Source organism: Dermacentor andersoni, chromosome 1, assembly GCF_023375885.2.
Source record: "Dermacentor andersoni chromosome 1, qqDerAnde1_hic_scaffold, whole genome shotgun sequence".
Classification (NCBI taxonomy): domain Eukaryota; kingdom Metazoa; phylum Arthropoda; class Arachnida; order Ixodida; family Ixodidae; genus Dermacentor; species Dermacentor andersoni.
Window position 1 is genome coordinate 379,423,362 of NC_092814.1, and position 21,089 is coordinate 379,444,450.

At 49.0% G+C, this 21,089-nt stretch overlaps 1 protein-coding gene and 1 pseudogene across 1 annotated transcript; one reads left to right on the top strand and one right to left on the bottom strand.

Annotated features, from left to right (window-relative positions):
- The first annotated feature begins 6,779 nt into the window (after positions 1–6,779).
- On the top strand, positions 6,780–8,455 carry LOC140215412 (uncharacterized). The gene has a single exon (XM_072285983.1). It carries the CDS (start codon positions 6,890–6,892, stop codon positions 7,865–7,867), a length of 978 nt encoding a protein of 325 aa, XP_072142084.1. The 5' UTR covers positions 6,780–6,889; the 3' UTR covers positions 7,868–8,455.
- Positions 8,456–16,258: 7,803 nt separating this feature from the next.
- Positions 16,259–17,678, bottom strand: LOC126518755 (piggyBac transposable element-derived protein 3-like; annotated as a pseudogene).
- Between the last annotated feature and the right edge of the window lie 3,411 nt (positions 17,679–21,089).

Sequence of the window (21,089 nt, forward strand, 5' to 3'; positions counted from 1 at the left end):
TAGTGGAGAACTGCGGACGACCAGCCGATATGTTTCACCTGTTGCCGCATTAATCATGTCGCCGCATTGGTCATGTCGCCCGATACTGTCGCAACTCGCGGCCCTCAACACCTCGCACGCCGACCAACGTGAGCCGTATTGATGGAAATGCCCGCAATGTTTCGCCCACCGCCGAGTCTAACAGCAACCGACAACTCTGCTTGCAACACGTGGTACAGCCGCTCACCATCGCCGCGCGGACACCAGTCTCGTTCACCGCAAACACGTCACCCATCTTCCCGTTCGCCGCAGCCACGTCGCCTTTCGTCCCCTGTGGCTTTTGGCCGCATCCTTTCGGAAAACTAGGAAATACAGCCTTCAGAGTTGGTGCTGCATTGCGAACTACTGCAGCAAATCCTCTGTCTGTGCCCCAAGGAGAAGTGTAATTGACGTTAAAAGAGACGCCGTACCGGTCCGAGTACTCGTTGACACTGGAACCCACGTGTCTGTGATGAGTGCTAGCCTACGTAGACGTTTAAAAAAGCTCCTCACCCCAGCAGCTGCCCGAGTGCTTCGTGTCGCTGACGGCGGCATGCTGGTTGTTCTTGGAATGTGTACTGGGCGTTTAGGTATAGCCGGCCGCCCTACTTCTGCTCTCTTTGCTGTGATCGACAACTGCCCTCACGACGTTATCCTAGGATTGGACTTTTTATCCATTCATTCTGCTCTCATCGACTGCGCCACCGGCGTTCTTAATTTAGAACTGCCTCCGATGCTCCGAGCTCCACCCCACCGCACTTGTGCTCGCTTCACGATGTGCGTCTGTCACCCGAGGCAGTTACTTACGTCCCTTTGACCGCCCAGCCACGCGTTCCTGACGGTGAATATGTGCTTCGCCCCATCATCGACGTGCTTTTGAACCGGAACATTGCTGTTCCACATACGCTGGTCACAGTTACTAATAAAGACGTTGTTCTACCGCTTTTGAATTTCAGCCTGTGCCCCGAAGCGATTCCGGCAAGCATGTTCTGGACCAGTGTTTATAGTGGTTCCGAATTTGCTATAGCGAGTCTGAATGCCGAGAGTGGTGTATTAGCACCAATTGCAACTCACAGCTCTGGTTCCTTAACGGAGGACTTCGCGAAAATGATTGCACCTGACCTCACCTCTGCACAGGTCACGGACATATGTCTCCTGCTTGAATCGCACAGTCATATCTTTGATTTCGGCGACATGCCTTTAGGCCAAACATCTGTTGTTCACCACCGTATAACCACTAGAGACACGAATCCTATTCGTCGGCGTCCCTATCGTGAATCGCATGCTGAACGTCGAGTCATCCAATCAGAAGTGGACAAAATGCTCAGCAAAGGGGTCATCGAGCCATCAACCAGTCCTTGGGCTTTGCCTGTCGTCCTTCTGAAGAAGAAAGGTGGTACCTGGCGTTCTTGCGTCGATTATCGACACTTAAACAAGATCAAGCGAAAGGACGTCTACCCACTACCACGCATCAATACCGCCTTGGACTGCTTGCACGGCGCTAAATACTCATCGTCATTCGATCTTCGATCTGGCTGCTGGCAGATATTAGTTGATGAAATGGACCACGAGAAGACGGCCTTCATTACGCCAGGTGGTTTATATCAGCCGATGCAACGCTCCTGCGACATTTGGACGTACGATGGACTCTCTTCTGCGAGGCTACAAATGGACCACCTGTCTGTTACCTTGACGACGTTATTGCTTTTTTGTCCCACGTTCGGCAGCAACTTTACCCGACTCGCGGTCTTCCGAAAAGCCGGCCTCCAACTGTGCACATCGAAGTGTCGATTCGGGCGCCGTCAGATTACCGTGCTGGGACACCTCGTTAACGCATCCGGTGTCCAGCCAGATCCGGGAAAAGCTCCCACCATACGCAGTTTCCCTGTGCCACGTTCTGCTTCTGACGTGCGCTGCTTCGTCCCCCCAGCCTGTGTTCTTACTTTCGCCGTTTTCGACAAGAACTTCACTGTCGTTGCTCGCCCCTTGACACATTTTCTAAAGAAAAACACACCATTCTCATAGGGCCCGGAGCGGGCTCACGAGTTCGCCGCTCTCTTCGGATTTCTGACCACTCCTCCAATATTTACCCACTTTGATCCATCTGCGTCGACCGAAGTCCACACTGACACAAGCGGCCATTGCATCGGCGCTGTCCTCGCCCCACAACAGAATGGTACCGACTGCGTGATAGCTTACGCCAGCCGCCTGCTGTCACCTGCCGAGAGGAATTACTCCATCACCGAGCGGGAGTGCTTGGCTTTAGTTTGGACTGTCGCCAAGTTCCAGCCATATTTGTACGGTCGCACGTTTTCGGCCGTTACAGACCACCACGCACTCTGCTGGCTGTCTTCCCTCCGGGACCCGACGGGACGGCTTGGTCGCTGGGTTTTCCGGCTCTAGGAATTTTCGTTTGTTGTCAACTATAAGTTTGGACATCTGCACAAGGACGCTGACTGCCTCTCTCGTCACCCCGTGGATCCCCCTCAGCCTGCTGCGCATGATCCGGGGACCTGCGTGATGGCTTTTACTGACATGACCGACATGCGCGCTGAACAACGCGACGAATCCTTATAGTCCATCATCGCCGGAGTGCAATCTGGCAGCACTAACACCACGTACCGCATGTTCGTTCTGCACGACGGCATCTTTTACCGCCGCAATATCAGCCTTGACGGCCCTGAGTTGCTCTTTGTCCTTCCTTGTCAGCTACGATCAGTCGCTCTCGAACAACTTCCCGATGCACCGACGACGGGACACCTTTGCGTTTTGCGTACATACTGACACGTGTACTTGCCTATCTTTATTAGGCGACCACCTTTCACCGCCTAACAAATGTTATCGCTCAGCGCAGGACGCTCCTGCATGTATCGGAAGTTTCTGGAATATTATCGATGGTTCCATCCGCTGTCCGTGACCGAACGTTTTGTAATCTGATTACATGTGTGCGCGCCGTGAATAATGTAGAACTTTGTGGGAGGCACGCGGGTCCCAGCGATTACTCTGGAACATTCGACGACTGATGTATAAAAGCCGACGCGCTTGACCCGCAGATCACATTTTCGACGATCGTCGACGGTGTTCGCCGTTTTCGTTGAGCATTGAGTGTAGCCTGTTTTTCAGGGCACAGGTTCGCCCAATAAAGTCAGTTTCGCCATTCAGTTTTCTTCCTGTGCCCTCAACCGTCATTACCACGTGAGAATGCGACCGCGTACGACGCCGGTTATTCTCGCTGGGTCTCTACCGCTCCGTGCGTCGTTATGTAGCAGCTTGCGAATTGTGTCAACGCCGGAAGAAACCTCCCTTGCCACCTGTCGGACGACTCCATCCAATTGAAGTTTCTTTGGAACCGTTCTTTCGCGTAGGCCTTGACCTGCTTGGCCCTTTTCCGACGACGACTACAGGGAATAAGTGGATCGCCGTCGCTACTGATTACGCGACACGCTACGCGATAACAAAGGCGTTGCCGACTAGTTCCGCAACAGACGTCGCCGATTTTCTCCTCCACGACGTCATTCTCCACCACGGTGCACCTCGACAGTTACTTACAGACCGCGGCCGCTCGTTCTTGTCTTGAGTTGTCGACGACCTCCTGCGTTCTTGTGCCACTGGGCACAAGTTGTCCACCACCTACCACCCACAAACGAACGGTCTTACGGAACGTCTCAACCGAACAATCACAGAGATGCTGTGGATGTACGTCTCCAACGATCACCGAGACTAGGACGCCACGCCGAGCTACGTGACGTTCGCGTAAAACTCGTCCCGACATGACACCGCAGGATATTCCCCCTTTTATCTTTTGTATGGTCGCGACTCCGCACTGCCGTTTCACACCATCTTCCCTTCTGTGCCACATGTTACAACTGAGAACACTCGCGAAGTCATCGATCGCGCTGACATGACCCCTCAAGTCGCCCGAACTCGTTTATTAGCCTCGCAGCCTATACAAAAAAGCGTTATGACCGGTGCCATCGCGATGTTAAGTTCGCGCCAGGTGCTTGGGTGCTCCTTTGGTCACCGTGTCGTCGGGTTGGCCTCTCCCAGAAGCTTCTCTCCTCTCGCTACACAGGGCCTTATGAAGTCCTACGTCAAGTTAACGACTTAAATTACGATAGTGCGCCGCTACAGCTTGATGCATCCTCAAGTCCGACGCCTATTGACGTCGTCCACGTGCAGCTGAAGTCATACTTCGCTCGCAATTCTTCGCCTACCATGCGCCGAGACAGCGCTTTACCACCCGGGGGTCCTGTTACGGAAGGATGAAAGAAGAGAGGCAGAAGTTCGGAGGGACGTTGGCTGCTGCGTGTTGTTGGTGGTCACCAATCTTAACTACTCTGACTCATTTTGTATATATATTACGAGGCAGCTGCTAAGCCTCAACGGTTTTTGAAGACGATGACGCTGGCCATGATGATAAATATATACAGATGAAGAAGCTGAAGTGGCAATATAATGCTCACACGATTTCCCCCACACGTGGAAGCGGCCAACCTGGCCGCTGGTTATGGTGGGAAACGCCGTATGAAAGGCTTTAAACGAGAAACATGCACAATCTCCGTGGCACGGCAGCGGTCGCCCAAAGGCGGAACAACTGGAGTGACACGATAATTAACTGGCGAAGTCTGTTCCCGAACAATGTAGGGCCCGATAAAACGGGACTGAAATTTCTCGCATAATCCAGGAGCGCGAACTGGAGTCCACAGTAACACTTCGTCTCCAGGGTGGCAGGAAACGACACAGTGAGCTGCATCATAGCGAATTTTGCGGTCTTGTTGACTGGCGTCGGTGTTGAGGCGGGCACGTTGGCGACACCGGGCAATGCGCGAAACGAACTGCTCACACACTGATGTGGACGAAGGCACAGGGACACCGAAGAAAGAAGCGTCGAGGATAGTGAGCGGTTGGCGACCATACACGAGGGAAAAGGGCGAGTATCCCGTAGTGCGTTGGACAGCCATGTTGTATGCGAAAGTGACGAATGCTAGAATGACATCCCAATAGACCCCTTGCAAAAGTACGCCGCTCGCGGCCGCCGCCGCAACTACGTGCGCAGCCGCCATGTTGTGGGGGTGCCGCCAGCTGCCGTTGCTGTCTCGGCTTTGTTGACCAAGGAAAGCGTCGCGTCGTTCAAGGCTCTTACGTTGCAAGTCTGCGTTAAGAATATTTATTTGGCAATGGTTCACTTCTGCTGTGTTCCTGAATGTCACCAGGAGGGATACCGATGCAAAAGCGGCGAGAAGGTACGTATACGTGCGTGCTATTATTACGGCTGTTGTCCGCGGACATACCACTGTTGTCCTGCTGCATTGACCCAGCGTAAACGAGCTTGGAGCGAACTTTTCCCGCTGCCGTATTCCGATTCTTTAGCGAAACATTGTGAGAACGCTTTAGAGGCCACGGTAACTGCGTTTTGTGTGTGTGTGCGTGCGTGCGTGCGCGCGCGCGCGCGCGTCTGTGATCACTTAAACGACCGTGCGTGCTAAATGCAGGCGTTAAGCCGCGCTTCGCAAACACTGCGCAAAACTAGCCGCTCGAACTTCGTTCCCCATCGCGTGGGACGTTTCTGCTGAGCGTTGGTTTATCCACGCATGTGTTCGTATTTTGATGGACGGTAGCGTTTTGGGGCACTTATATAGGGGGTAGAGACGCTGTCGCTCCCTGAAACCACGGCTGTACTGCAGCGCAGCGAGCGTACTAGTGACAACACGTTAAAATAAATGACCTCTTCGCAGTGTCTGCAGTCTACAGGCAAGCTATATAGATACGGTGAAGTATTTGCACTGACGAAAAGTCTGTATTACACCGTGATGTAGCTCGAACGTCGCACTCTTGGCCAGCCTGTCTGGTACGACGTGCTACAAATGTGTGGGCAACCGGCAAGTAAAAAAATGTATGTGGTCTACCTATAGCTGCCTAGTTTCCTCATAATCATGCCGAGTATTTACATTACATTTTTTGCGCCTGCGCCTTTTCATTTATTTTTAAAAACCAACGATAATTTTTTATGAGCCACAGATTAAAATCGTGCCATGAAGTTATAGCGAAGAAACCACTTTTTTGCGAGTGAGCAACATGCAGTGCTAAAAACGTACTGCCTAGAGCCATCCTGAATTTCCTCTTAGTCAGCTGCATTGGTACCCATGGCAACGTAAGAATATGAGGGCTAGTGACCCAGCTCTTTTAGTTAAATACCTGTATTTTGGACTAGTACATCATAATTTACCTTTTGCAGGTCTCATTTCACAAGTTCCCACGGGACAAGGCCATGTTCAAAAAGTGGATAATCGCCATAAGAAGGGATCCAGGGCCAAACTTCGTGGTCGGCCAGTTTACGAGGGTCTGCTCCAAACATTTCAAGCCGGATGACTATATCCCAAACGTGGCCAGTGGGCGACGCTTTCTGAAAGACAGTGCTGTGCCGACGCAGTTTGTGTGCCAAGCCTGTGAAACAGCGTCGACCACCTAAGGAGCGAGCACTGCGCTGCAGCAAGAGTCTCACAAGCCATCTTTTACAAGCAGCAAGCCCCGACACTGATCTGAGTGAGCGTGAAAGTAACAGTGACCGAGATATGACCTGGGAACCTTCACAGCAATCCGAAGGTGCAGGCCAACCACGCACAACACTGCTGCAGATGTGGTTTGTCACTCGTGCACTGCCACTTTTCAAAAAATTCAACTGGAGCTAAAAGCAAGGTGCGAAGAAGTTGCACAGCTGTCTGGTCATGTTCAGAACCTTAAAAGGGCTTTAGGTGAAGCAAGGAAGCTCAGAGAGGACATCGTCGCAGTAAACGACAACAACATTGAGCTGATTGCAGAGAACAAAAAGCTAACTGAGCAGCTTGAACATGTCAAAAAGCAGCTGCAAGAAATGCAACGAGCAGCTGAAGACAAAGAAAGTCGAGAAAAAAAAGAAAGAAAGCCATTTTCACTTGCGAGGTTCCGTGATGACGACAACAGCATGCAGTTTTACACTGGATTATCTAGCTACAAACACTTTCAATGCTTCCTTTTATACCTGAAGCCGGGTGAAAATGCCTGTAACGTATACTTGGAAAATGAAAGCACACCTGGGGACGTTAGGGGACGTCCACGCAAGCTTGAACCTGCGGAAGAACTTTTTCTCACACTGATGAAATTGAAAACTGGATTTTTCCACCTGCATCTCGGGCATATTTTCGGTGTTTCTGCAAGTACAGTGTCAAGAGTGTTTTCTGGTTGGATAAATTTTATGTACATACAGCTGGGAAAACTTACTCTGTGGGTGCCACGCAGTAAGATTGACAGGCACATGCCTCCTGCATTTCGGGAGCTGTACCCAAGCACAAGGGTGATCATCGATGCCACAGAGGTGAAGTGTGAAGTACCTAGCTCCCTACTTTTGCAGTCAGGTACGTACTCAACTTATAAGTCGGCGAACACGTTTAAGGCTCTCATTGGCGTGGCACCAAATGGTCTTCTTACGTTCGTATCAGAACTGTTCATGGGGTCGCTCTCCGACCGCGAAATAGTGATCAGAAGTGGTTTTCTGGACTTAAAGTTTGCTCCCGGCGACACTGTCATGGCCGACAAGGGCTTTAAGATCACGGATCTACTTCAAGAAAAAGGGGTCGGCCTGAATCTGCCACCTTTCTTGACACAAAAACAATTTGAGGAGGATGACGTGCAGCGGACACAAGAAATCGCTTCACTCCGAATTCACGTCGAAAGGAGAATACAACGAATCAAGTGCTACCACATCTTTGATAGGGCAGTACCACTTTCCCTGGGTCCACTGATTAACCAGATATGGTCAGTGTGTGCCGTGCTGAGCAATATGCAAAGCCCTTTGATCACAGAAAGTGAGTGACTGGTGGGAAAATTGCTTTATTGCTGCTAACTCTTACAAATGGAGGTTTGTTCATTACAAAAGCTTACTTGCTTTTATTGCATAAATGTTTAGCTCTTCATGCAATATTCATGTTTCCACCTGCTGTACGAAGAATGGGAGCAAAGTGTCAAAATAAAAATTGTCTAGCACATGAACCATGTCGTTCCACTCTTTTTCGACGAAACGCACGCGCTGCACTATAATAAAGTGCGGTCCGAAGACAACAAAGTCTGCCCACTGTGTGCGAGTTATCCCCATCTGTCCAATCACCTGCTTGTAGTGTTCATGGGAAACTTTCAGTTCAGGTCGGCAATCTTCATCAAACGCAACGAAGAAGTCTTCCGAAAGGAGAACCTCTCTCGTGGCATGTCTGAGGGAGTATGGGCATTTCACCTCTACTGTCCCCCATGGAAAAGGTTCACAAGGGTCAAAGGTTAGGGCGTCAGGCGATGCTCCAAGCCATGGCCTGGACGGGTCGACAAAAAGGCCACAGTTGAATACTTCAACAGGATGTCCCGCAGTTGTCAAGGTATCCTTGTACCTCAGGAGGGCGTCTTTCTCGTTGGCTATGCCGTACCTGGAAAAGGAATTTAGTGAAGCTTCAGGAATTCGAGTGTACGCCCAGGACAAAAGTGCATTTGCAAAATGTTTTCAGTAACACCATGCCTGAACGTACCTGATGGGCTGAACGCGTGACAGGTCCTTCGGAGTCGTCAGGTTAATCAAGCCTTTCTTTGTCCACTTCTTCCGGTGCAGGACCAAACCGAAGTTGGATGCAGTAAGGCGATGAAGGCGTCCTTCATGCCATGTTAGGCTGTTTCGTTGCCTCCTAGACGTCCTTTCTAGGTCCTGCGCCTCCGCTGGGGTGATGCATATACTCTGAAATGAATTTCAATGGCACATACCTTACGTGTTAGTGTGCAGGGACTGAAACAATTGATTGTTCGAGCCTAAATTAAGGCAATGTAACATGAATATAGAATATAAAACTAGTACCTTAAGAAATGCTGCAGATGCTCCATCGAACGTGTCAGGTATTTTCCATTGTGGAACAGTGAAAGCGCCCGTAAACAGCTCCGCACTTGCCCATATTTGCGGCCGAGGCACTTCTAGCTCTTTGGATATGAAGACTGTAAATCCATGAGGAAGCATAGACTGTTGGTAGTCGAGAAGGCAGCCCTTCAAACGTGTCCCAAATTTTGTTTCAGTGACGTCTGAGCTGTCTGCAGCGTCGAGGAAGCTGGCGAACTCCTGCATACCATTAATTTCTTTCAGTGCATCGGCAAAGGCCTTTATGTCTTCCTCCTGTTGCTTCGGGTCTTCGTTAGCAGCAATGCCTTTATAGAGGCGAGAGGTGCGGGGCAAATCTTGCCCGCCCTCCCCTACTCTCCGCCAGTCTACCTGCTGCAGACTTGTTCCGCGAAGCGGATTGGTCCTTGGCACTCTCCACTGCTGCGGCAAATCTGTCGATGAGAGATGCTCTGGCGCTTCATTGTATCCTTTAACTTGAAGTAATGCCACTAACTTCAGCACAGCTTGCAAATGGTTACATGCGTGCTTGCCAGCAGCGCACTCACAAAGGCCGCCAAGTATGTCTCCCTGAAGTGACAACGCTGCCTTGACTGTATATGGTGAGAGGGTTTTTCGTTGGCTTCTGTAGCAGCTGGCCTTCACAAAGATGGTATTAGCCCTGAAACGAAGTGAATACAAATGTAGAACAGTCGCGGTTTATGCTTGATTGCCACGCGAAATTCTTTATATCTTTCAACTGCGATGAGAAGCACGCGACCTTTTGTTACCAATCGGGGGAGGTGGGGGGTTACCCCTTATATACGCAATGGACCGTCGCTCGTTGGGAAATACGCAATTTTTTCAGTGTGGGCGTGTGATGTAGCATGGCTTTTTAACTGCGAGCTTATGCAATCATGCGCACAATCACATTTACGTCCAACAGGAAGCCGATAGGTCTGCTTCGCTGCAGGGCAGATGAATGACACATAAGTGCTCTTGAGGGGGCAAAGTTGATTAACGTAGTCGGACACACGCTGTGACATCAAGCAATGCTGTAAAATGTGATACCTGAATTCCGTAATGGCACGGCGCCCACCACATTTTTCGAGTAAAATCAGACGCTGGGTTTCTTACCCTTCTTTAGAGACTTCATCATTCAACTGCGTTATGGCGAAGCAGAAACACGAGCATTTTTTAGTGCAGATTCACGAAGAAAAGCCCAAAATTTTTGAACAGGTGGTAGCGGGACAACCGCCTTTTTTTTTTCGGGAAATAAAGTATTTTACGGATTAGTAATCAGCAAGCGGCTTAACAGTTCCACGAGCGTAAAACCCTGGTGAGCGATTCACCTCAACAAAGTGGTTCTTTTCCGTTCGAGACTGCGTTCACGCACCGTGTATAAAGCTACAAGTACTACAACTAACTATTGCCACATTGAAAACATTGAATGACCAAATTCGGTTAAATTAATCGCCTTTCATTCAGATAGCCTACTACATGGCTCCGAACAAGCGCGCAGGGTGCAGGAGATATTAAGCGCTTCCCAACATGCCCAATCCTTGCGCGCACAAACGTATTGGCCTTGCAAGCTTTCTGAGCGCTGTTACTGATGTTATCTATGAAATTGGCATCACTAAGCCGCAAAAACTTACGTTTTGCAGGAGTAGTTCGCGGAGACTGTAGAGGCAACGACGTAGCTCTCTGTCACCAACTTGTACGCCTTTCGTCGGCCCTTCGTAGTCTTCGTCGAAACAAAGCTGCTGATTGCCGTCTCCCGGAGTGGCGGGAGGCACGACAAGTCACTCTCCCAACCGTGTACCGGGTAAACGACGTCGCTCATGTCGAAATCAGCGTCCAAGTGACACCTGACAACTCCAACTTCTTACAGCAGCACCTCGTCATAGAACAAAGAACCAACAACGGCGGTTACTGCGCTCCCGACGTGCCCGCGCTCCCCCGCAACATGGCGAATTCATTCCCAGGATGCTTTTCGCAACCGAAACCGAAACTCGATTTACTCGGCAGGTGGCGTACTTTTGCAAAGGGTCTATTGGTGTGGTCAGGGTTGATGTACATAGATATCACGTCGGACAGCCTGCGATGAAAGCGCTCTGTGAGACCATTAGTTTGAGGGTGGTAGCTGGAAGTCGTTTTATGGATGGTACTGCACGCATGGAGAACATCGTCGAGAATTTTATGGAGAAAGGTCCTGCCGCAGTCACGCAAAAGGACTGGTGGGGCTCCGTGCCGTAAAAAGATGGCTTCCAAGAAAAAGGCTGCAACCTCCTCTGCGGATCCCGAAGATAGTGCGGCTCTTTCATCGTACCGTGTCAGGTGTCTACAGCTGTGACCATCCATCGTTTACCGCCAGTGGTTAAGGGTAGCGGTCCATAGAGGTCGATACCAACGACTGCGAAAGGAGCTTCGGGACACGGGACAGGTTGGAGCAGTCCAGCCTGTGGTAAGGTCAGTCATTTGCGGTGTTGGCAGAGCGAACAGGAAGCCACGTATTTCGCTACGCTAGGTTGCAAGTCCAGGCCAAGAGAAGCGGCTGCGAATTCGCTCGTAGGTTTTATGGAAACTAAAGTGACCGGCAGTGGGATCGTCGTGAAAGGTCTCCAGTACCTGGGACCGAAGTGATCGGGGAACGACAGGAACCCAAGGGTGTCCTTCGGGATGAAACACGTACCGGTATAATATCGAATTTTGGATTTAGAAGTTCTTCAACTGCCGACGCAGTCGAGCGTTACGTGGGCGAGATGATCCGCGAATACGTTCCATAACGGAGTAGCAGTAGGAGTCATTACGTTGACTAGAGGCAAACGTAGCAGAATGGCTGGATGGGAGCCGTTCGAGAGCTGCGAGGGAAGGGAATGCATGCGACGCGCCCTGCGGTTCCATCACGGAAGGTGGTAAGCAAGCAGCGTTTGAAGACGGTGGTAGGGGACAACGAGAGAGAGCATCGGCATCCTGGTGTTTCTTTCTAGACTTGTAGGTGACGTCGTATTCTTGTAAACGGAGTATCCATCGGCCGAGACGTCCCGTTTAATTCCTTAGCGTCGCCAACCAGCACAAGGCGTGGTGATCAGTAACGACCGTTAAGTGGCGGCCGTGCAGATAAGGCCGAAATTTTTGGACGGACCAAACAACGGCGAGACACTCTTGCTCGGTAATCGTATAATTTTTCTCTGCAGCTGTTAGCATGCGACTTGCGTATGGAACCACACGTTCTTCAGAACTTTGCTGACGTTGCAGAAGAACAGCGCCGATACCGCGTCCGCAGGCGTCAGTATGTAGAAGAGTGGGTGCGGTGTTGTCAAAATGACACAGCACAGGTTCGGACGCGAGGGAACACTTGAGGGCGTCAAAAGCAGTTTGGCATTCGTCCGACCACACGTAGGGAGCTCCAGAAGGAAGGAGTTGATGGAGCGGCGCCGCAATGGTGGCAAAGTTACGTATGAAGCGACGGAAATACGAAGCTAGACCAAGGAAGCTACGCAAGTCTTTGGCGCGTTGAGGCCTGGGGAAGCGGAGGACAGCGGTAATCTTGTCGGGGTCAGGTCGGAGGCCCTCCTTGCTGACAAGGTGTCCGAGCACTTTAATGGTTTTGCTGGCGAAGTGGCACTTTTTTTGTATTCAGCTGAAGGCCAGCAGCTGAGAGGCATGTCAGGACTTCGTCGAGGCGCTGCAAGTGCTGATGGAAGGTCGACGAAAATATGATGTCGTCAAGGTAGCATAAGCAAGTCTTCCACTTTAGGCCCCGTAGTACGGTGTCAATCATCCGCTCAAATGTGCCGGGAGCATTACACAGGCCGAACGGCATTACGATAAATTCGTAAAGTCCATCGGCTGTGGCAAAGGCGGTTTTTTCGTTGTCTGTTTCGTGCATGGGTATCTGCCAGTATCCGGAGCGTAGATCAAAGCTGGAGAAATACTCCGCGCCTTGTAATGAATCTAACGCATCATCGATTCGGGGCAGTGGATATACATCCTTGCGGGTTATTTTGTTCAAGGCCCGGTAGTCTACGCAAAATCGCACTGAGCCGTCTTTCTTACGCACCAAAACGACAGGTGACGACCAAGGGCTTGAAGATGGGCGGATTATGCTACGTTTCAGCATGTCGGCAACGTGGGTATCGATGATCTGTCGTTCAGCGGAAGAAACGCGATATGGCCGCCGGCGCACGATGGAAGTTCCATCTGTGTGTATGCGATGAGCCGTCGCAGAAGTCTGTCCCAGAAGAGGAGAGTGGACGTCGAAGGAGTCTTTATGCTTGGATAACAATGCCAGTAACGCCCCCGTCTGCTGTGGCGTTAGATCGGAGCTGATGGTACTAGTGAGATCAGAAGCAGGGACCGGATCCATAGCTGTGGGTGGTTGTGAAACAGCAGTAGTTGAGGTAAGCACAGAGACAGGCTGAGTGTCCAAGACGCACAGGAGAACGGCGCCTTTAGAAAGCAGGACTGGCTCATTGGTCGTGTTGAGTACAGCCAAAGTGGCCATGCCGTTGGTGAAGCGGACAAGGCTGGGTGCCAGAGCAATCCCTTTGGATAAGCAACGGGCTGACGGTACAACTAAAACGTCACCATCGGTGATGTCAGAGTTAACTGTAAGGAGTTGTTCGCGACCAGCGGCACCATACAATCGTCCGCAGTTCGTAAGCGAAGGCGCGGTTCGTGCACGTCGTCGGAATTGTCGGTCTCTGTCAAGTTAACGAGGCGTTCACGGCACGAGATGAAAGCCGACGCCGAAGAGATAAAGTTCCACCCTAGTATAAGCATGTGAGCACAGGAAGTCAACACTGTGAACTGGATATGGTGGCGTATCCCGTCGATTGAAACTCTAACGGTGCATTGCGCCGATGGCCAAATCACAACATTATTTGCCCCACGAAGAAGAGCTCCACGGTAAGGTGTAGTAACTTTGCGTAGACGAGCGCAAAAGCCAGCGTGAATAATAGAAATAGCTGCTCCCGTATCAAGCAATGCTAGGACTGGTACACCTTGTACACACACGAATAAAGTATTGGCCAGGCACGCTGGAGGAATTGTAGTCTGTGCGAGCCATGCAGCTTTCCCTCCAAAAACTGCACCATCTAGTTTTCCTATCGGTAGTCAGGAGTGCGGGTGGCCGGTTGCAGGGGTGATGTCGAGCGTCGGAGAGGGGAGGGCGAGCGGCGGCGCCCTGGACGGTAGCTGCGAGGCGTTTCGGGAGGTGGAGAAGGTGAGCGTGGGGAGAGCCGGCGCTGGTAAGGACTAGGAGGAAGCAACGGGTCTCTCTCATAAATATCGTAGTCACGGCGTTCGTCCTGTTGTCGCTTTCGGCAAAAACGCGATATGTGACCGCGAATACCACAATAATAACAAATGGGGCGGGGCGTAGGTCGGGTAGTGTAAAATCCTATGGCAGGCGGACGGGGTGGTAGAGTCGCCAGATGGTTGGGGACAGTAGCAGGAGCAGGAGGCGCTGTCCGAACGAACGCTGGCTGCATAGCCGCAACCGGAGCATACGAGGTGGATGGTGAAAGAGGGCCACAGCTCGCAGCGCAGGTCATGGAGGACAGCTCCTCTTTGATGATGTCGCGCCGGCCACAAGCCGAAGGCTGAGGCTGGAGAACGGGAGGACTGAGCAGGCCACACGCTTGGAGCTCTTCGCGTATGAGAGTCCAAATCAGCATACGCAGGTCGGTATCCGACGGAGGAGGCGCGCCACCGACGACAGGTTGTAAACGGATGGCCTGCAGTGCGTCCAGGTGTTGGCAAGTCGCGATCACATCGTTAACGGTATTTGGATTTTTGATCACCAGTGCGTTGAACGCGACGTGGGCAATGCCCTTCAGGATATGACGAACACGATCAGATTCCGTCATGGTGGCGTCAACACGGCGACAAAGGGCGAGGACGTCCTCGAAATAAGAGGTGTATGTTTCCCCGGCAAGTTGCGCGCGTCCGTCAAGCTTTTTCTTGGCGACCTCAGAGCGGACGTTGGGAGCGCCAAACATCTGGCGAAGCTGGTGTTTGAATGCCGCCCAGTCAGGCAAGGTGCTCTCGTGGTTGAGAAAACAAGTCCTGACAACGTCAGTGACGGTCCATGAAGGAACGGCCGGTGGGGCAGAGACGGTGACGCCGGAGGCTCCTGGAGAATCTTCTTGGGGCATCCTGGCGGAAAGGTGGAGCAAGCGGCGGCCTGAACGAAGCTCCAGGGAAACTCGAAGGCGTAGAGGACCAAGGGATCGAAAGCAGCCTCCACCACTTGCGAGGCAGCTGTTAAGCCTCAACGGTTTTCTTGCGCCGGTCCGCGCTGAAGACTATGACGCTGGCCGTGATGATGAATATATACAGATGAAGATGAAGTGGTTATACAATGCTCACAATATATATATATATATATATATATATATATATATATATATATACATATTGTAAATAAAATGTTCTATACTCCCAACATCCCTGCAACAATATAAATTCATAAAGATTACATTTGTTAGTGTGTTGGCTGGCACCACCAAGACTCTATACATAATCCTTTAATATATTCCTGTCACATGCTAGAGTTATAGTCATTATCACCGGGCGCTGTCACATGTCTAAAGGTAATGTCATTTGAAAATGATGATAACGACGGTACTAGAGAGAGGGCTAAAAATAGCGTCACGCCTTATTTTATTGAATGACGGTTTTCTAATATGCTAAAAACCGTTGGAATAAGTCATCCTGCCTTTTCACACTGTGCTTTTGGACCACTAACTCGTTCACACTGGCAACCAAGTTGAGTCAAGCCAAGCCGAAGATCAGGCAAACAATGATGGCGGAAAGCACAACTGGCATGTCCGCCACCTCTGCTGAAGAGGAACGAGAATGGTAGTCGCGTGTCATCGCTGCTCTGCTGTGAATGCGGGCGAAACAACGCAACCAGGAAAGGCACCTTAACCGAAGTGGCCGCGACTGGTGCGAACAAGCACGACAGCCAAAGCCAAAGACGGCCTGTATTGAAAGTAGCTTTCTGTAATTATGCACTTTCATGCACTTGAACGTCATTACAGTAACAAATATGTAATGAAATTGGCAGGACAATAGTTACTTTTTGTTAAACATTAAAAAACCATGCACTGTTTGCGAAGCTGGTTGGTAGGCTCCTGGCGTCGAGGATACAGATTCGGTTCTAACACGAGTTCGAAGGGTTTGGCAAAATCATTCGTTTGAAAATGTCACTTTGAATGAATGTCAATACATTTTCCCGTATGACAGCAAACAAATGTCATTATGAGCGAATGTCATTAAGTGGAAATGACATTAGATGTGCTGTGTGACAGGGGTTTATATAGCCTCTTCAGTCTCAAGAAAGTTTTCGTACAATCTGTCTCAAACTTGTTTATTTGGCACTTCTAGACACAAATGAGCAGAGGAAAAAAACAAGTCTCAAAAAACAAACGATGAGGGGTGGTGAAATTTGGTTGTACCCGATCGGGGACTGTGGGTCTCAACGGGTGTGGAAGTTAAGAAAGCAGTTGCTGTTTTGCAAGCAGAGAAATATGCCACATTTCATGCATTTCACTCTGGATTTACCGCTGCAGCCTGGATTTCGGCATCTGTTGTGCGATCCCAGCTTTTGTTGATCCGGGAAGTGTCCAGTCCTGTCATATCTGACGTCTCCCGGAGGTAGCGGAATGATCTTTCCCCTCTGTGGTGGACTTGCTTGCGCCTCGTCATCATCACTTTCGGCTTCGTGATCTCTTGACCTTTTCGATCGCAGCGTTTCCGCGCGAATTAAGGCAACAGCAATGTTCATTTTGAATTGCAGCACGTCGAGCGTTTGCTGCTTTGTGGTCTGACTTTGCTCACAACCTCTTTTGTACTTGATCCATCCGTTGCAGCAGGCCATATCCAGAAACTGTGCGAACACACGGACCGTCCACTTTTTCATTCGCATTGAAATACGTTAGTACGAGACGAAACGGTCGATCAGGTCCGCTCCGCCCATGTACTTATTGTACTTCGCTACCGCATGTGGCTGCTGCACTTTGGCTTTTTTTTTCTGATCCTTACACCATCTTTGGCAGCTTCCTTCTGGCGCGATTCCAAATGTAGTGGATAACATCAGAACAGATTTATTGTCCTTCCACTTCACAATGCACATTTTTTCGTCACTCCGCACCTTACACACTGAATCTCCGCGCTGCATATCTCGGTCCTGCGGCATTGCGGCCGCAACTCCGCCGGTCCGGTTTCCCAGTTAGAAACACATTTCCTTCGACCAGGTGCTCAGCAATCTTGAGGCCTGTGAAATACCTGTCCGTGAAGCCGAAAGTATCTCGATTTAACGTTTGGACAAGTTTCTTGATAACACTTCCACCAAGACCAAATTCCCACATGTCATCATCAGGAACTCTTCCCTTGCCAACATAGATGGCGAAGTCCAGCACCAAGCCGTCTGGGGATTCCATTACAAAATTTTTCAACCCTACAGGATTTGGCTTTGAGGGAACGCATTGCCGCACAGGGCACCTACCAGAAAACGATATCATTTGTTCGTCACTGGACACCGCATGAGATCGCGGTAGCTCAATGCGGCTGTTCGGAAAGAGGTGATAATAGGCTTTACGAGGAACAGCCTGTTTTTCTCCTGTCCTTCATATGGTATTGACAGCTTGTCAACGAAGTGCACGTAGCTCCTGAGTTCAAAAAACCTGTTTCGGGTCATTGCCTGAGCAATGAGCTCGATTCTGAACTTTCTTGACCAGTACAGTCGAACCCTTGGAAGCTTCAGGATCCCCATTGCAGTGTGGATGCCCACAGATATCTTCAGTTCTTTCGAATCTGTTTGCACCGACCTCCCTCAAGCCTGAAGCGAGTACAGGTTGGTCTGGAATGCGCATTCTTCCCAGAAATCTTCGGGAAAGTATTTTAAAAAATACTTCAATGGTGTGTCTACGTCTTCGCATTCCTGATTCATCAGTACTTCCTTTTCCTCCATCGTCAAAGCAGGAAACCTGGTGCAAAATGAATGAAGGCGCATTTAGCGCAATATGTTATTATTGCCTTCAAAGTGCTTTAGCGTCGCTCCCTGCGCGTCAAGAAACAAGAAAATACTTACGTTCAGTTCCTCCACTTGAATGCTGTCTGTTCTTTTCGTTGCTGGTCATTTGTGTCGGCCGGGCTGTCTTCAATTTTTCATTCTGTGTCGCTATCTTCGTCCGGGTCGTCCATGGTGTCAAAACTTTCGATGTCCTCTGAATCTGATAGATCAGCGTCACTTTCTTGAAGAAGAGCCTGAATCTCATCGTCAGTCAAGTACCTCGCTGAAAGCCGCAAGGGAACAACCGTTAAGACCCACAGTCCCCGTTCGGGGGCATCAAAGTTAAACAGCACCTAACGAGACGCAGCAGCGAAGCAGGCAGACTAAACTTGACTAAAATTGTGGAAACACCGTTCAAAACTGCTCGGATATTCTCAAGATAGGGAGGCAGTGAGTAAAATGTTGTAAAAAAAGAAAAAGTACTCAAGTCGAGGACGATACCGCGCGCTGTTGCTGGGGGATGCCATTTTGAAACACGCCTTTTTTTTTTTTTTTTGCTCTCGCTGGACCAATAGCGCCATCTCACGGAGTATAAAGAAAGTAGGATCTCAGGCGGGAAATGTGAATTCGGAGTTGAAACGTGCGTTTGCGAGATGCCAGCTCACGCTCAAAGCAGTGTCCCCGATCAGGGACACCGGGACTGAGGAGTTATAGGATCTCCTGAAGGAGTGACTTTTACTTGGGAAGGTTGACTCTGTGTAATTTATATAATTAGATCAAGCTCTTAGCCATGTATTATGCCTGGTGTGAAAAGGAGTAATATTTCGTACATTAACAAAAACTGTGACATTACCAACAGACATGGATCATATATTGTTATTCATTTCACCAGTCATCCATACACAGAATAATGCATGTAGTCTTAGCACACTTTATCTCAGAATCCAGTAAGGTGATAGAAAAACCCGGATATATCAACTATATGCTGGCATCTGCTAGGAAGAAAATGATGCTACCAATATACAATTTTTTTTTTGTTGTTGTCCTTATAAATGCTATGTGATTTAAATTAGGCTAAGGCTCTGTAAAAATAACTACTGCACACAGCGCGCACTAAAAAAACACGGACGAAGAATAGGCAAACACGAGCGCTCGTGTTTGTCTATTCTTCGTCCGTGTTTTTTTAGTGCGCGCTGTGTGTAATAGTTTTGAAGATGTACCGACTCGCCCAGCTAGCTACTGTACCTCTGTAAAAATAGGCTGTGTGCTTTATATGAGATATTTATGACTTGTACTTTTCACTATCTTGCGTTCTTTACTCTTTCATTTCAAGGCTGCTTGCCATGCGGTGCGATATGCATTTGTTGAAGTTTATGTATAGTTTGCAAATGCATCGTTTTCACTTATCATGTAATAGGTATATAGCTTATGCTAGGAAACCCTTGACCAATCATTACAATGAAATTACCCTGAAACATTTTCTTTTGACTTGAGATTCCTATACATTTTTTTTGTATTTGTATTGTATTTTGTATTTGTATTGTATTTGTATTGTATTGTATTGAGTTTCAATAATGGTGCTTACCTGTGCGGACATCTTATAAGCGCAAATGAGATTATTATTGTGTTAGTGTGACATGCGTGTTTGAATTCTGGCAGGCATCTAGTGTGATTCACCCTAAGGCAAGGGTGGAAAGTATTCTGCTCCTTGTAATACAGTGTCGAGGCCGGGAAGCCGAGGTATTGTTGGGCCATTGATGAACTTCTTAATGAGCCAAGCCAATCCTAAGAGCTAGCCTTTTATCTTTCGTTCTCTTAGTAGTGCTCGAGGCACATACAACTGCTTCCGCTTTCTTTCGCACCATTATCCTGTACTTTTCAATTTAACCGCCACATACCTCCAGAAGTGGCCTGTACTTGAAAATATACCACTTCTTAGATAACGCTACCGCTAAGATTTGGATATTCTCGAATTGTCACTTCATATTGTTTTTTTAGCTCTATTCAAACACAAGAAATAAACAAATACTTCACTACACATTTTGAATCCCTCAGAACGAAAATCAAAGCCCTGAATTGGCAGGCAGCACTTTCCAAACGGCGAAATGCTAACTGCATTGCGCAAATAAAAGGACTGCACAGCAACCATGCGCCTTAAGGTCATCCAAACTTTTCGAGATTTCAAGGCAAGTAAAATTTTTTCAATGTTTATCATTTACAATTAGTATATCACATTTGCTTACACTAGGGAAACAAACCTGTAACAATCCGGCTTGGTAATTATGTAGGCGCCTTTAATATCATACATGTTCTAGAAATAATCCGTGCAAAACAATTCAATGCTCAAGAGGGTTGACGTTGCGATACCAAAATCCTTATGAGTGGTGCTGTTTGCACCGCTCCACAAACGGCATTAACAGTACTAAATATGATGATTTTGCAGTGAAGCTTTTAGTCTCTAGTTGGCCCGTATTTTTGTTCTCCGCGTGCACGATGTTGCTCACACAAAAACAAATGGCAACTGGAAAGCTTTGTGTTTGAGTTTCCGCGTACAGAATTACGTTTTTGGTATATTCTAATAACAATCCGATGCCATGATGTCTGTAGATTGTGCGTAAGTCGTATTTTACGAAGTTTATGGCACATTTTACTTTGAGCAATTCAATTAGTTCAATACCGCACTTGCGCTAGGCGGAGGGCCTATAAGAAACAGGGTGTATGCCAAGGTCGATTCAAATAGGTCGCGAAGCTTCGGGCGAAAAGCGGTTCAGTACAGATTGTCACCGACATCAGCATGGGGTGTTATGGAAACAGCGATTGAAGCACGACTATGTTTGGAGGGAACAAACATTGGGAAAGAAAAAAGCGTTTTTTAATTCAAATGAGACACAGTTAGATTCATTCAACGAAAATAAAATTCCTAGTCAATTTTATATATTCGTGAAAGGTTAAGAAAATGCAAGTTTAGTTTTATTACTAGTAATAAATGAATTTCTTTTCAGCGCCCACCGCTACAGGGGGCGTTGACGCCACTATCACTCGCAATGCAATGCACGTCTTGAAATGGGCAGAAAGGCGCTTGTAAAGTTTACCTGTTGAAATACGCCCCCCTCACAGTTTGTGCTTTCTTGCTTGTCGCAGTTTGTCTGAATTTGGTGACGCGGGTAGCTT

What these genes read in the sequence shown, in the direction of transcription:
- LOC140215412 (XM_072285983.1), top strand. Translation starts at nt 6,890, where the DNA reads ATGCAACGAGCAGCTGAAGACAAAGAAAGTCGAGAAAAAAAAGAAAGA.